The following is a 16860-nucleotide window of genomic DNA, read 5'->3' as shown; positions in this document are numbered from 1 at the left end:
TAGGTCAATTGATGACAGTTGCTTAGTGGTATAGAGGTACGACTTTCTAAGAGAGGTTAAGCGTTCAGGGAGTTCGACCATGGAAATGGTGTTTCGCTTTTTCAGCACTTCTTCATCAAGTTCTACAAGAGGACGGACTCGAGAGCGCTTTAGATTAGATAAAAACTGTCTTCAAAAAGAGTTATGGTTAAGTAATGCGAACTAAATAAAGGTAAAAGTTATTTTTGTGTTATGTCCTGGTAACGTGGTCCTCTGATGGCCACTGTACCTAATTTTCTGCATGCTGCCACGGTCTACCATCAATTAAACGCTCAGATACTAATAACATTACATTGCATATTAACTAATAGAAACACAAACTAAGATACTATACGTTTATTATAAAGCTCTCTGATTAACGGTGATAACATATATAAAGATATATTCATATTTTCTGAAAGAAAATCATGTAAAATTCGATTTACCTATCAGTAGATGATTTTATAAATAAGTCATTGTTAGTAATAAAACATTTGTATACTTTAAACGATGTATCCAAATCATAAATGTTGTGTACATGGTCTCGTAAAAGCATATTAAGATTTGATTGTCACTGCAAATCAAACCAACATGATTAAGTTTTTTCTTCAATGACACCAATGAATAATATATTTAGTTTAATCTCAACTAAATCCATCATGCTATTTTCAAATGTATATGCTATCTTGATTGTTTTTCTACCAAAACTTAAGGTATCAGATAAGTTTGAACAGTAGATGGATGAGCAGCAAAATATATTTTTGTTACTAAAATGTATCTTTAAAAAGGTCAAAAATCTGTTTTGAAACTATCCTGATATAAAACAATTCATGCTTAAATCATCATTTGTTTGTGGCGTCTTCTCAAACCTTTGGAAACCTTTTTATGTTCTGATCAACTGATGCAGCATATATTTAAGTATGTTTGGATTGAAATGTCAAATAGAAGTATCGATCAGTACAGTAGATAATCTTAATTATATGGAAATCCAAGAACAACCAACAAGAAAAATATGTTTGAAAAATAAAAACAAAACACCACATAAATGAACTGAAGCGCTTGGTATTCAAGATGTTGTGTAAAGGTCGTTATCAAAATGAAACATTAGAAAAAGGATAACATCAGTATAAGTTTGTTTAATTGTAGGAATATAAACCAAATATATAATAATGACATCAAATAATCTACATTTAAATTATACATGTAAAGAAAATTAATTTAGGCTTAGCTTAGAGCAACCATGTTATTAAACACACTAAGTTATGTATAAAACTAAGGGAGAGTACACCGATTTGCCTTAATATTAAATTTACGGGTTATCCAAATCTTACAATGAATGATATAAGATGAATATTATATTTTAAAGTTCATAGTATAACATGATGTATAAGTGTTACTTTGTTAATTATCTAGCCAATTATGTATAAAAAAGTTAAGGTTGCTTTATAGTTTGAAGTGATATACACTTTTGTCATATAGAACAATTATGCCAGGGATGCGAATATACTTTACAATATAATCTAAATGTTGAAAGATTAGTAATGGTTCAAAAATAATGTACACCTATCAATACTTTTCAATGGTTAATAACACACGCAATTTGACGATGGAATTAAAAATGAACTAGCAAATTCAAATACACATATGGCAGTACCAGAAGAAGCTGAGCATGCTCAACGACATTGGCGTCACGAAATACGACTCCGATAATATAATAAACAAGTTCAGTGTTAAAGCATCATGTTCACTTTACAGAAAAAAGCAAAACAAAGAGAGATAAATACAAAAGTGCACGTGCAAAATGTTCCATGACAGCAGTAAAACTGTAGTTATGAGTATAATATATTTAAGAATAAGATAATGTGAGTACAAAACAGTTTTTTAAGTTCGATAGAACCAGCAATAAATAAGTTTACATTAATGTTTGGCAAATGAGTTAACATTTCACAAAAAGGTGTGAATAATAAAATGTCTTACTTTTTACATACGTGTATTCTTTTTATAATGCAAACAGACCCTTTTCAAAATATACCTTAAAATACAAGATTACAAGACATCCTTAGTTTACAGAATTGAGCATCGGAAACCTTAAGACAAGAAAACCAAAACACAACACAATGGACTTAATAGACCAATTAAATATTGTTATAACACAATGTTCAATAGGTGTTTTCCAATGTTGTTGACTGGCTATAAATAGTATATTACGTGCAGCTAAATACAGGTTGTTCAAATAGTTAATAGATCATTAGAGTATGTACCATGAAATAGAACCGTACTTAAGGGCAAGTATGTACAAAGCTGACTATAAAAAATCATGAATATGTTTTGTAAGTAAGTCGATATAAGACATATGTTTTACGGTTTGTGATATCTATAATAATTTATAAAACATATTGCAAAGAAAAACATGAAACATAAGTTTGCACAATGTCATCTATATACTCTAAAATCTCCTTTTCTAACTTTGATATTCGATGAACTTCACAGTCTCCCCGTTTCTTCGTTCAAGTTGGCGTATACATCAAAGGAACTTAGATACTCAGAAACACATCCGTGACAGAAGACAAATTGGTTCTAAAACACAAAAACAAAAATGTAGACACAGAAACACGGACTTTGTCATTTAAACTACAGCACAATGACAGAATGACTATGACAAAAATAAATTTGAAACTATCTACCTGGTTTGGGATCGCTAACCTCCTCATAGTTTTGACCTTCCTAACAGAGTTAAGCACACTGACTTCTTGTTCCACGGCCATCTTATGAAGAAGCAACGAGACCACACAGAATAGACCGCTTTTGCCCGCACCATCTCTGTGTAAATGACACGTAGATTTTAGCAATACATAGTTATGGTTATGCAATGTTTAAGAGTTTATTACATTTGTCATGGACACGAGATGTGAAATCGATTGTTATGGCCTAGATGAACATACAACTAACACCCTCTCTGTGTTAAGGATATTTGTTGCAATACATATAGTCAATTAGTTGGTTGTTTTGCAATAATAAAGAAAATATTCCATTCGTTTTTATGGACAATCGATTGTAATGACCTAGATGGCAGATGGCAACACATTGTTAGATGTCTATACTTCAATCTGAGACTAATGCTAAGTCTTTCCTGTCATATATAAAAAAAAACAACATCCAACCAGGTTTTCTCAGCATTAAGTTCACCAATCAGTACTCACAAGCAATGGACCAAGATCGGCCCGTCACCTGACTGTTTTGTGACATTCTCTATCACGTTCAGAAATGACAGAAAGTTTATAGTTGACCTTGGAATATTGTTCATTTTATCCCAGTCGGTAAATTGAAGATGTGGAATGGTTCGATCAGTACTCGTCTGGAAAAGTAAGTATTAACATGTTGACTTTTACGATCATTGATTTGAAACAGTTTCCAATCGTATCTACGTGCATACACGTTTGCAAAACTTCAAATTGAAATATGTGTCTCATGTATTAATTGTAAAAATAGATAATGGATGAATACATATATATGTTTTCTTAAAATCGTCTGAAGTTTAATTCCGTTTCAAGGACATTGCAATTAATAAAGAATTATGTAAAGTCTACTACACTCATACATAAATGGGAAGAAAAATAATCGAATTCAACAGCTTATTGACAAAACGATTATAATTGATACATACATTTAAATCTCAATGAAACTACAGTAAGTTATTCCCCTACCCCTTTGTTTCGTATTTTCAACGTTTGCTCTGCGTAGAACGATTTCCATTCCTCTCTTAAGCATCTGACTTGAAATGTTCCAGCTTTCAGAACTTCTTGGGTTGCCGCTGGGTAATATATGCCGATATTCTGTGAAAATAATAAGATTTAGTAAAGCGTTCAAAAATCAAATCGTTTTACAAGGTATTGTTTTGAAATATTAGAAGCATCATTTTGATAAGACAATTTTTATCAGAACCATTCAACTGTATAATAGGTGGCCTTCCGGTCAGGACGAGATTGTTTATCCAAGGTTTAGAATTGTATTTGATGAAATAACTATTGGCTATAATTCATTTATATAATAGTAATTCTACATTGGTCTGTTTAATAAATGGCTGACAACTGGTACCTACGTCTGACGTTGTGTCTGTCGGTTATAATATATCTACTGAAACTAAATGATAAAGAGAACGTTACTCTTTGTTTGTCCATATCAGCTTCGAAGCTGACGATACATGAACAGCTCTCTTGGACAACAAGCGTCAAAAAGTCGATTACAGTCTCTGGAAGTGGAGTCTGTGCTACCAGGTAACGTTTCTTGGTTCTGAAGCTCTGTAAAACGCAAACCAATTAAAATATATTACGACCAATGATATTGTTTGTTGATCTGGAACAGGTCAGCTGATGAAGACGATGTTGGAAGACTTGTTAAAATATGAACCCTGATTAAATGAAATTTACTTGATAAATATAAAGACAATTAGACCAAAGAACACATCCATATTTCGTACCATCTGAACCAGCAGCGACAAATAACAGTCTTTAATATTGTTTTTGTCCACATTATATAAAGGGTAAAATATCGACACCATTGCACCACATGCAGACGATGGAAATGTTAATTAAAGTAATTAGTAGGTGGCTATATGTAACTATTAAGAATATGCACTTGATTTTAGAAACGCAAACTAAGAAATAGTGATATGCTTACGTGAATGTATACAGCATTGATGTAGTCTGACGCCCCATGTTTGAGGTTCAGGTAAAGTCTTGGCCTGTTTTCGTTACCTAAGCAAAAGCAGCACTATCAAAATCCGAACACATAATCACAAAGACATTAAGAATTGACATGGATTGTACTAAGTACATAAAACCTTCATTCTTTCATTACATCTGTCATTGTACATAAAGACAATGCAACTGGAACATTAATATACGTATTATTCAGCATCGATTGCCAAAAGAATATTCGAAATAATTTTACCACAAAAGCAGTTATTGTGATAGACGTTTTGAGCATGTCTGCAATATTTACCCGGAATATCTGCATTTGCTCTGTTTTTACTCAGGTGCTGTTTATTGCGCTCAACTGCCATTGTTTCGTCTTTAGTTCGTTTTACGACTGCGTGTTGCAGTCGCTGAAAATGAAATAAATTCAATTCAGGCAAACACACTATGTTTTAATTGCAGTCTACAAAATTGAATAATATCTTGAAATAATGTTTTTAAGATAGGACTACAACACGACACTTAAAATGGTATGCTTATGTTTGCAAGCTGTTTGTGAACCTCAAAACAAAAGGAAATACGGTTGCCATGTCTAATATTTCAAATACAAAATATATTTTGACATTGTAAATATCTAATGCGATAATCTACCTGAACTTAGGGTGACGATATGATAAAATTTCATTTCGATATGTTAATGCTTTCGGAGCATAATGCCTAGCATTAACATTTTTCACAACGCTAATGAAAAAACGCTATACTTGTACATTTACGTGTTTCTTAAAAGAGACAACCAGAAGACTCCCCTACCCTCATTTGTTTATATTTCAGCTGTTACGCTTATTAAAACATGACTTTAAGCTAAGACTTTTTATCGTACTTGTTCCCGTTCAAAGAACGGCATCCACTCGAATTTCTATATCGGGAAGTGAAAATGCTAGAAGTACACACGGACATGAAACCTTTTGGATGGCAGGCGATCGACTATAATACTTATCAATATAATGAATATATTCAATGATACCTACCTTAAACTGACTATTCAGTTCTTGTGTAGAATGGTTGCTCATGAACTGGTTGAAGTTCTCTCCCTTGATTTGTTTACAGTCGAAGGTCAACGAGTAAACCAAAGCTGTGTGCAGAAACTGGTACTGCTCCTGTAACGAGATAATGAAAGTGTTAAGAGTCAATATCATTTGAATACAATGACCGGATGCATAGACGATAGGATTCTTACTGATGGAATTCATATTTATTTGGAAAAGGAAAAGACTGGCTTAAAAAGCAAAACATTTAAAGAATTAAAAGTCTCAATTACACAAATTTGGATTTTATTACAAATGAATATTATGGCGACATGTTCTCAGGTGTATATCATCAATGCATGCGGTGTTAAGTATTAAAATATGCTCACAATTATCAAGGAAACTCGGAAGAGAACCCGCATTAAACAAGCGAACATTTTGGAGACATATGGAAAACTATACAAAAATTATGCTACTTTTAGCAACAATAAGAGGTATTCGTATGGTTAAAGTTTATGATCGTGCTGTGCATTGACTCGCAAATAAAATGAGCAAACATTAATCAAAATCTAACCATGACTTAAAGTAGTAGCTAGTTTATGCTTTGTACTCGTGTGGTCATGTTGCAATATCATTATCCAATCCAATAAATGCTTAAACTTGATCCATAAATCTCACCAATGTCTGAACCATATTCGGCCTGTTCAGGCGCATTTTGTGGACACATCCCGCGATATCAATGGCTCGTTCCGCCTCTCCTTCTTTTGTGAGAATGTCCAGAGCAATGTATGTGCCTGTTCTTCCTACACCAGCGCTGCAATGATAACATACAAATGTTACGGAATGTCATTAAAAACATGGTTATTCAGAATGAAACTCTACACTCAATGATAACAAACGTATTTATCATATTCTGATAAGTAAACATTTTCACTGTTTCATTAAAAATAGAAGCCCTTTTGAAATACTTTGTTCTAGGAAGTACACAATTTACTTTCCGCCATCTTTAAACAGTCCAAGGTTCAAACTATTTAACAGCCAAGTTTGTTGTATTTCTTCTCACTTCAATCATATATACGTCATCTTATGTTTAAAACGGAGTAACAATTTATTCAAATAAACTCAAAACTATTCATTGGCCACGAGAAGAAAAAAAGTATACACAACAGAATGGCATTTCTTTCTTTAACGTAAATCTAATATATTAATAATATTACATGAAATTTCTTCAAACCTGCAATGCACAACGGTTGGTCCATTTAGAGTATTCGGCGTACTCATAACCCTCTGTCGGAACTCTATCATTGCGGTTACATCGTCGGGTATGGCTTTGTCAGGCCAACAAGTGAAGTGCAGATGGTGCAACGTCCTTTCTTCGGTCCCCTGTATGCATTTAGATGTGTGAGTATGATACAATTGTAATGTATCCATTATTTGTATGCATACTATTATGATTTTACTGAATTTGGAGACAGGAAACCGGCTTATATTTTCAGAGCTTTGACCGTTGCAAGTGGTTCTCAAATATAGAAGTGTTTATGTTTAAACTTTTGCATACTGTGCTTGTTTCTGTAGTTTGTCAAATAAATATTGATGTAAACCGCGATGGTGTTTGCTCGGCTAAGAACTGTCGAATTGCCTACAGACGTTTGTTGTATGATAGCCTTTGTAACATGTCTACGGAACTTTCGCATTAAATAAATCTCAGCGCCTTCGTGACAAATATGTTTACCTAATACTCTATTGATTTGACTAAATTTTTATTTCGAGGAGAGAATAAATGACCATTGAGAGTCCTCCAACCGTAACGAATGCACATTGCTGAACAAATCTGATTCAATAGAGTTTCTTCTTGCATGTAAATGAAATAAATGAAGTTATATTTCATGTTTGAATGTCCCTTTGTAGCAAGACTTTTACTATTGCAAGCCCGTGCAAAACATTTGAAGTATACAGTGTGAACTAGATGGGTCATTCAGGTTATCGGTAGTTGATTATGTTAATGAGGCTTTCCCCCTTATTGTATTTTCAGTTGCGTGCTCTAAACTGTTGGTTGTATGTTTGGTAGTTTGGGTTTTAAAGTAGGCAATTACGATATTGTCATAAAATTATTAATGTTCAATGAGTGAAATGTGTTGCATCCACTCATTGACACGCTTATTTTGATCGTCGTATTAATAATTGTTTACGCTCTTGTAAGTTTACAGTGTGAACTGCTAATATATTGTACAGAAAGTTAATATAGATATCATTGTCTGATATCAAAAGAAAATGATATCATATTGTTAAATTCGGGCAAAAAAGTCACAAAAAAACACAGGTGCGTGGCACAACATTTTGAACAACTCATGCGAACTATTTCAATAGTTGTAACTAAAATAGCAGTGCAATTTAACATAGCTATGAATAATGCAATGGCCTAGTCATAAAAGGATTTCGTTACAATGAGCGGGGGTTGTTTGTCAATTAATACCCGGGAAAAAATATGTCGGTTTGCCTTCAAGATGCTTTAGTTTAAAGTATGCTAGTTTCAATGATCTCGCTGAAACATTGCAGTCAATATTGACAATGTACTTTTATGAATGCGTGAAACCCTTCGAGAATTGCTTCTAGTTGAAGTAAAATGCATTTAAGAAAGGAAATTATACCATTTTCGTAATCTGGTTATTCATGTAACAAAACTGAGAAAATGTGTCTTGAATTTGAACCAAACATGAACACAATTCGTAATTTTGTACAAGGTACAATGATGCATGATCATATTATATTGTTAATAAACTCTGCATAAAGATACCATTATATAATAGTATGAACATAACAGGTAACTCTATTTGTAAGAGTAATGATTGGTTGATTACAACGCCACGCAGCACTAGCTAAGAGGTTATCTTTGTTTAAAGAAGCCTATAACATATTCAATAAAGTCCATTGGTAGACATCGGTTGTCAGCTTACCATGGTCACTGATAAGGCTCGCCGGGTAAACTCGGCATATTCATCCTCAGAGCGGCTCTCCACCTTTATGTTACCATACCTCTTACCGGCCCCCGGGTTTGGCCAGTATTGCTCGCATTTAGGGGTCTAAAATAGTACTCCAACAATCGTTGACAACAATAACATTACGTTGTATTTTCACTCCAATAAGTGATGTACATATTAAGTCTACAAAAAGACATGCATTTAACACTCATGTTCATTAACATTATTATGACTTAAAGAAGTAGTTATCTTAATGTTTTCGAAATGCCGTTTCTCACTGATATATAAAAAAAGTTAACATTATGTTCTGGTAAAAAAGATGACATACATACTTATTTTCAAAAGCGGTCTACGACATGATCCAATTTTTACACTGATCACTCAATTTGTAATAAATGTACATGTGGAAATGTGGTTATGGAAAAATAATAATGTGATTAATAAGACAAAAACAAACTTGACCTTATTTGGGTCGATTAAATTATTTTCAATAAGTCCTTAACAGCACCTCGGGCATAGCTTTCCTTCCTTGTATTATACATATACTGAATCTTATCATAACCATACAAAATAAATGTTAATTTAATACTTACTCCATGTTCAATGAGATTGGTAACCATAACAATCTTTTCAACTCTTTGTTGCCAAATCATTTTCCAAAACAAACTGAAATCTTCTAATTGTTGTGACATTGGACCTGCAATGGAATTATGGCATGAAGCAAAAATCGTATCTTAGTTTCTTTCTGATGAATTCAATGTTTTCAATACGTCGTGTCGAAAATAATATTTATGCCCATTTGCATCATGTTAACACTATTATCATTACTTACTTTTATTTATGAAATAATGACATTTATTTACTACTTTCTGCTCTCTTTTTTACAAACTATGCGTATGATGACACATCGATTTAAGGTATGGCTATCACATGTAAGTTTTCCTTCTTACCTAATGTAGCGATATACTGTTTCTGCTTCTTAAAACCCTGAAAAAGGTATTATTATAGCGAAGTATTTAAAATCACTTTGCCCTTCTCTTCTCAACGGTTAGAAATAATAACACTATAATAGAACAGACTTGTAGAAAAAACATACTAGTATAAATGTTAAACAATACCAATTTTTTAATAACAAGGGCTAGGTAGCATGCCAATAAAACCACGGAGAAGATAGTTAATGTTTTACATATTTGATAGATTTACAAATGCTTATCTTAGATGGGTTTTTTTCAGGTCGAATAAGAGCCATACGTCCATAATTAATAAAGCCCTTTCTATGCTGGTTGTCAATTGTATCATGTGTACCAAGTTGCATTTTAATATCGTGAACGGTGGTTGAGTTATAGCCAAGGCTATTTTCCTTCAACAATCAGACGAGCTCATTCAATTACAATGTATTTATGGTACGGCATAGCTACATACGTCGATAAAGCTGGCATTTATGTAGTCTGATCCACCACTGCCCGTGACTCTGACCCTTGAATCATCGTCTAAAGGGTAGAAAACAACACATAAGTCAAATATATATATTAAGACTAACATTTCCTTTTTTGGGAACTCTAAAGATACAAATGTAACTACCTTTTCAGTTTCATTTCCTTATTATCAAAGGTCATAACGTCCTGAATCGCTACTAATTTGTACTAAAATCAAACTTGACACATACAATATGCAATAACAATGATCATCACTTACATGGATAAATGCCGTTGTACCGATTCTTACTCATGTTCTCTTTCTTCTGCGATTCCACATACGGCTTCACAAGACCGCGAGAAAATTTCTGTTAACGGGTAAAATGAACTCACACATTTGTAATTAAAACAAATAAGGAGTATAAAAATTATAATGACTTAAATTAAAATTTTCGGGAAATTAAACTATAGTATAACTCTTAAAATGTTCCTGTATAGCACTTTCTAAAACTTATTTCGTATTTTCAAGAATATACCTTTAGAATTATAGGTACGTCAATGTCATTCTTATACATTCTACTAATAACCATGTTATACGATCGATCATAACATTTACCTCAAACTCAGCACTAAACGCATCATGTGTCTTTCCGTCCACATACTTGACGAGTTGATTAATGTGTACTTTTGACTTATTAGTCGATGATCCAAGTTCATTGTAGTACGTCTGATCACCTCTTGAAGAATTCTCAAGAGCCCTATTCCTCTCGTCATCTACATTACACAATGAACTAATTAAAATGTAAATATAAAGACTATGTCACATCATAATTAAACAATTACAGAGCTAACTTTAAATCGAAGTCAAACAAATGACCGACTTACGTAACTGGCTTTAGATTTGTCGACAGAGTGTACAATTTAGACCAACTCTTTGACTGAAACTAATATCTTACAAAATCCGTTGTAAAGCTTACCTTTCTCAAGGTCAATCTCGTTTTCAAATGCAGTTTCCTCATGTGTAGATACTTGCTGCTTTACAGAAGTGGGTTTGTTTGCTGGTGGCCGGGGACTCTTTGGGTTTGGGTTTGCGGATTCTCTCTTAATTTGTCCTTCGTTATAGTATGTCCGATCTTGTGCTGATGAAAACAAGTATTTCAAGATAGATACAAAAATATATTTTTTCATTAAAAGGACAAGACAGATAGTCCCAACATCGGCAAATGCAGTATTTCATGAAAACAAGGAATGCATAGTCAATTTGAGCTAATATGAGGACGGTAATAGATCACTTTACATGATTAAAATAATATTTTGTCGCTGTCTCAGCTCAGTTTAGAATTATCGCATATTAATTTCCCAGTTAATATGGTGAATATTTAGTCTGTAAAAGTCACGTACTTAGTAAAGATAGCTATACCGACGCTAGTTCTAAATTTAATGGTATTTGCGTGGAATACAATTCCAGTGAATTTCGAATTAGAAATTTACGCAAAAACTGCACGAAAGATACATGGGTTATAAGCGATGTGATACATCAATACGTAAGATTCACTGCGTTGTACACAACGATATCAAGTTGAAGTAATTTTTTTTAACAATGTTCATTTCTTCTTTTTGCAGTTGTATCTTTGGTGTCTAATCACTTTAAACTCGAATTGTATAATCAAGATGATGCCTTAGCTTTTTAATATATTTTCGATAATGTTACGGAAAGTTGATTGTAATTCCTTGAGATATTACAAAGATGTTCGTATTAAAGATACCCTAACCTAACCGGCAAATTTAGTATGGACTTACTTTCTTTTTTCTTTTCGTCCGTAATGTTAGCCTGGAATGTTGTATTAACATTTTCCTTGATTTGGCTCGACGCAGGTAGACGAGTTGTTCTAATAAAAGTAAAGCACATAACGTAAAAATGTAGTCAGTTAGAGCTTTTTACATTAAAACAATCTGATCATATGTTATTTTAATCGAATTAAATACCTTATTTTTCAAATTGCACGGTATCGCCAAATGATTGTTCCCCGTCACATTTACATAATACACATAATAAACAAAGCTGGAATACAAACATTGTATAACTAATATTATATACCTTCGTCGAAAGAAGAAAAATGCAACAGCGACGGCAACAATGACTACAACGCCACCACTCACACCGCCCGCAATAGCTCCTACTAATGATCCGGCTGTTTCATCTTTTCAAGAAATATGTATGTTTGATGATCTTACTACATCATACGAACTACTAATTCGGCCCTAAAATGAACTTGGTAAGGCTCATACTTATTTTTTAATAATTGCATGATTTACTTGATCTAATTTCAATATAAACTAGGGATGGAAGCGAATATTCGAGTATCCGGATATCCGGATATCACGCAAGTATTCGGATACCAAAATGGGTATTCGAATATTCGTTAAGAATTAAAATTTCAATGAAATAGCCTAGCAGAGACAAAGCAATTGTTATAAAACTTTTCAGATGAAATATTTCAGGTGATCAACAGTGTCTGTCGCGAAGCGGGTATGTGTCACAAATCGTCTGCTAAGGACTAATTGGGTGTTTGCACAAGGCGTGATATTGTGTCCTTGTGCAGCACCCTGTGAAGTTCTATGACCTTGTTTACAATGACAAGTGTTGTTTTATGATCTCAGATGTGCTTAATTGACACTAATTGGCACTAGTTGATATTAAACGGATTGATCATTAATCCATGTTTAGTTTATTGATAAATAAAAAAGTACACGCATGTAAATAAAGAAAAATCAGATTATCTTTTTATCTTCTTATCTTTTCCGCAATTATATCCTTCATTACAAAACACCGCAGAAATTGTAGGTATTGCATTAAATCAAACAATGTAATGAAACAAAATTACAATCGACTATCAAATAATCAAAGCGTCATTTAACATGAAACCTGCTGATAAATCAACAAACTCGAAAGCACGTGGCAGTAACCAAGCAACCACCTCGGCCGAAGTGACTATCAAATTCGCGAGGTGTTTATGTGGTATTCATCATGAGTTTTATGACGTAAAATGAGTTGTTTAGCTTTGATTATAACATTATAAATTATTAAGACTGAGAAAGAATGAATGAAAAAGTGAAATTGCCATATGACGATTTATAAATTAAGTGGACAATTATGTCAAATAACAGGTTGGTGACATATAATAGGAAATTTACTTATTATGAAAACAATTTGATACGAGTATCCGGATAGTATTCGAATACTTGATACGAATATCCGGATACCGATTTGGTATCCGGTTTCCATCCCTAATATAAACCTAATGGTATATATGTCAACAATCAGTTATTGTGTATTTATATTAGTTTGGAAGCTTGTTTCATTGTATAATAATCATATTCTTACTTGTGCACTCCTCTCCTTCGTAGCCATCGACGCAGCCAAATTGACAGTGTCCATCGCCATTACATCTCGTTTCTGTACCACTTGTCCTACAAGCTTTAGGGCATTTTGTTTGACATTGTTCCCCGAAGAAACCGCCTTTGCATCCAAAAGAACAATGACCTGTGTTTTGATCACACTTGCTTTCAAAGCATGAGGAGCTGCATGATTGGTTACAATACCAACCATAGTAGGTGTTATCTGAACATGCCTCACAGATTCCGGACTGTTGGTGACACTGCATATTCCTACAGTTGCTATTGCAACTAATACAACTTCCATTTGCATGTGGATAAAAGCCGTCGTTACATATCAAACACTTTCCAAACGTCTGACTACATTTAGCACATTTAACATCCAACAATGTACATCTTAGGGAGCAGCTCATGCCATAAAACCCATCTTTACATCCATCTGTACATTGGGGTCCTGTCGTGCAAGAACCACCTTTACAATTTGCAGGACACTCACAACATGCAGAAAATAGGCTGTCAACAAAGAATGTATTGTTAAGACATTCGTTGCAACCAATAACATGGCAATACTTCGCATGGCATTTGCATTGATAATCAGGACTTTTCCACATATCATTACAAAGACTGCATTTATCACTCTTTTCACTACATTGACAATTAGGGGGACAACTGCATGAAGCTCCAGTATATCCTTGAAAACAAGAAATACAAATTGATTTATTAGACAGATCACATGTCGCGCAACTAGAGTCACACAAGATCGTACAATTTCTACCCGAATAACCAGCCACGCAACCAAATGTGCATGCTCCATCACCTTTCTCGCATTTCCGATATCTGCATTTATCCGAGCAATGTAAATCACATGATTGTCCGTAAGTGTCTTCATTGCATTGATCGCATGTAGCGCCGGTAAAATTAGGTCGACAAGCACAGGACCCGGTGTTACGGTCACATGTCGATGTTACACAACCAACACTACATGTATGCTGACAATCGTTTCCGTATTTCCCTTCTTTACAAGTTTCACATTTTGTACCAGTAAAATGTTCTTTGCAGATACACGAACCATCTTGATTGCAAGCCCCACCTCTGCAACCCTCAGAACAAGTCTTGTTACAGTTAGTCCCATAAAGTTTATCAATGCATTGGTAGCATGTTCCATCAGTCATACAATTTTCATTTCTACATCCGCTAGGACATTGTTTACAGTCGATTCCATAATAACCAGTAGTGCATTCGGTACAAGAGGATCCAGTAAACCCCCGCTTGCAAGTGTCACATTTATTTCCAGCAAAAGTTGCTGTACATGGACTACAATTTCCGTTATCATCACATGTCCCATCATCACACCCAACTGAGCATCTCTCGTTACACAAATTGGCTATATCATAAAATTCAGCCTTGCAGGTGTAACATTGTGTTCCGTGATTTTGTTCGCATGTATAACAGTTTCCCTTACAAGCGTTGTGGCATCTGTGACCATATATGGTATCAACACACCCTTCCGAACAACGGTAATCAGAATAACACTTGTTCCTTCCTCCTTTACAGCACACACAGTTCAGGCTACAGTTTGTCACCACCCCATGTATATTCACCGTCACTGAAAGGCATTTGTTTGAACAATTTGTTTTTGTTATAACTTCAATCAAATGTTCCTATATTTAAATAACGTTAGGTGGGAAACACTTTCAGCTATATGACACAGTATTTATAGCGTTTAAATAATAAAAAATCACCTACCTGCCATACATGTTCGTGCGACGAACAGTAGAGCAATTATCCGAATTATCATCCTGTCTCGGCTTTGTTCTCTGTTTCGGACAAAATAGAAAAAAATATTGATTGACATACATTTGGTAACCTTCATTCACTTGCTTGATCCTTCTTTTGGAGTAAGTATGGTTGATAATTATTATGATTGCCACTAAATAAACATGAGTTTTAATATTCAGTATTAGTATGTGTGCGATGTTAATTGAGAAAGATCATTTTATTTAACAGCTAACTATTGTTTTAATATGATACAAAAAGCCTAAAATAGCACAAGATCAACGCACCAACTTATATGTTTTTAGTTTTCACATTATTGATACATATTCGGAGGTCATGGTCATGCTATCTAGTAAAAGCTTCCTGTAGACTGAGTTCCAGTGAACTCGTGTTTCACTGACCGTTCCGAGGCGGTAATCCCATTATTTATCGGTTATAATGATATGTGTGAGGTCTGATTTTGGCGTTTCTAGTTATGTTTGTGGTTTGAATATGATGTGTTTCTGGTATTTTGTCGTTGGGTTCCTGTTATTTTCATTGTTCTTTTAAACTATGTTTGATTTATTTTTAAAAACAAACAAAAGTGATTACTAATAATTATTATAATATTACTCCTTTGAAGGCTTTGATATTTAAGCTCGATAAGCATGTAAGTTATTTGATGTAGGGTTATGTCTATCAACATTTAGATAATTATACAAAACAATAATAATACTTAACTGCCCATTAATTAATTAACGTACTGAAATATAATGATTTTAATGTCACATCAATGTTACTGGAGTGTACGGTTCTTAGATAAGATAATCAAAAAATTAATCCCAAAAATTTAATTTTACAATAATTAATGTAGACTACCGTTAATCGAATAGGCACTTTAGTCAAAATAAAATGTTACTTAATTCAATGCTATTTAAGATATTTTAATTTTTTATTATGCCCAAATAAATAAATTACATACGTCTTATATTGCATTACGCGGAAATAACACACGTCCAAAAGGGGGTGCACTCACATTAGTATTAAGCATGGCAATCCACAGTCACGACTGTCATATTTATATTTCTCAAACAGGAAGAAAAAGTCACAAACGTTGTAAGTCCTATCCACCTTACACTATTTCGACACTTGTATTTAACCGCTTGCAATGGGCTGAATAGACTTATGAAGCATGATACAACAATATGAATATTAGCCGCTTTGAATTCCACAGTGATTCATGAGTAAATGATATTATGTACCTGCAATATTTAATAATGTTGAAATGAAAGACTTAAATATCGCATTATAAGCATTACACTGTACAAAGAACCGTGTTTGGTCGTCGTTACAATAATTGAGGTTAAAGTTATTCGTCCATCCAATTAAAGCGCAATACTTCCTGCTTATATTGATTTGAAACTATATCGTTATATATCGCTTAAGTTATTATTCAATTGCCCTATAAACATAACTTTATAAATTGTTGTCGTTTATAGTTTTATAGAAATAATAAGCAAAAATTAAACTAAAATTTACGTTGTAAAAAGAAAGAAGACTTTTCAAGGTGCTTATTATG

The 16860-nt window shown here is 33.6% G+C and overlaps 1 protein-coding gene across 1 annotated transcript; it reads right to left on the bottom strand.

The window, feature by feature from the left end:
- Positions 1–389: 389 nt before the first annotated feature.
- LOC128205438 (receptor-type tyrosine-protein phosphatase mu-like) lies at positions 390–16343 on the bottom strand. Its single transcript, XM_052907068.1, has 22 exons — positions 16264–16343; positions 15273–15343; positions 13516–15132; positions 12229–12331; positions 11931–12019; positions 11108–11269; positions 10747–10904; positions 10411–10498; positions 10138–10205; positions 9666–9702; positions 9309–9412; positions 8692–8817; positions 6972–7120; positions 6416–6551; positions 5741–5869; positions 5020–5122; positions 4696–4772; positions 4182–4316; positions 3723–3851; positions 3219–3373; positions 2703–2838; positions 390–2595 (listed from the first exon to the last, which is right to left on the bottom strand). Exons 1-22 carry the CDS (start codon positions 16275–16277, stop codon positions 2503–2505), a joined length of 3879 nt encoding a protein of 1292 aa, XP_052763028.1. The 5' UTR covers positions 16278–16343; the 3' UTR covers positions 390–2502.
- Positions 16344–16860: the final 517 nt, after the last annotated feature.

The sequence above is a fragment of the Mya arenaria genome, chromosome 10, assembly GCF_026914265.1.
Source record: "Mya arenaria isolate MELC-2E11 chromosome 10, ASM2691426v1".
NCBI lineage: Eukaryota > Metazoa > Mollusca > Bivalvia > Myida > Myidae > Mya > Mya arenaria.
This window is presented reverse-complemented; position numbering and strand designations above follow the sequence as displayed.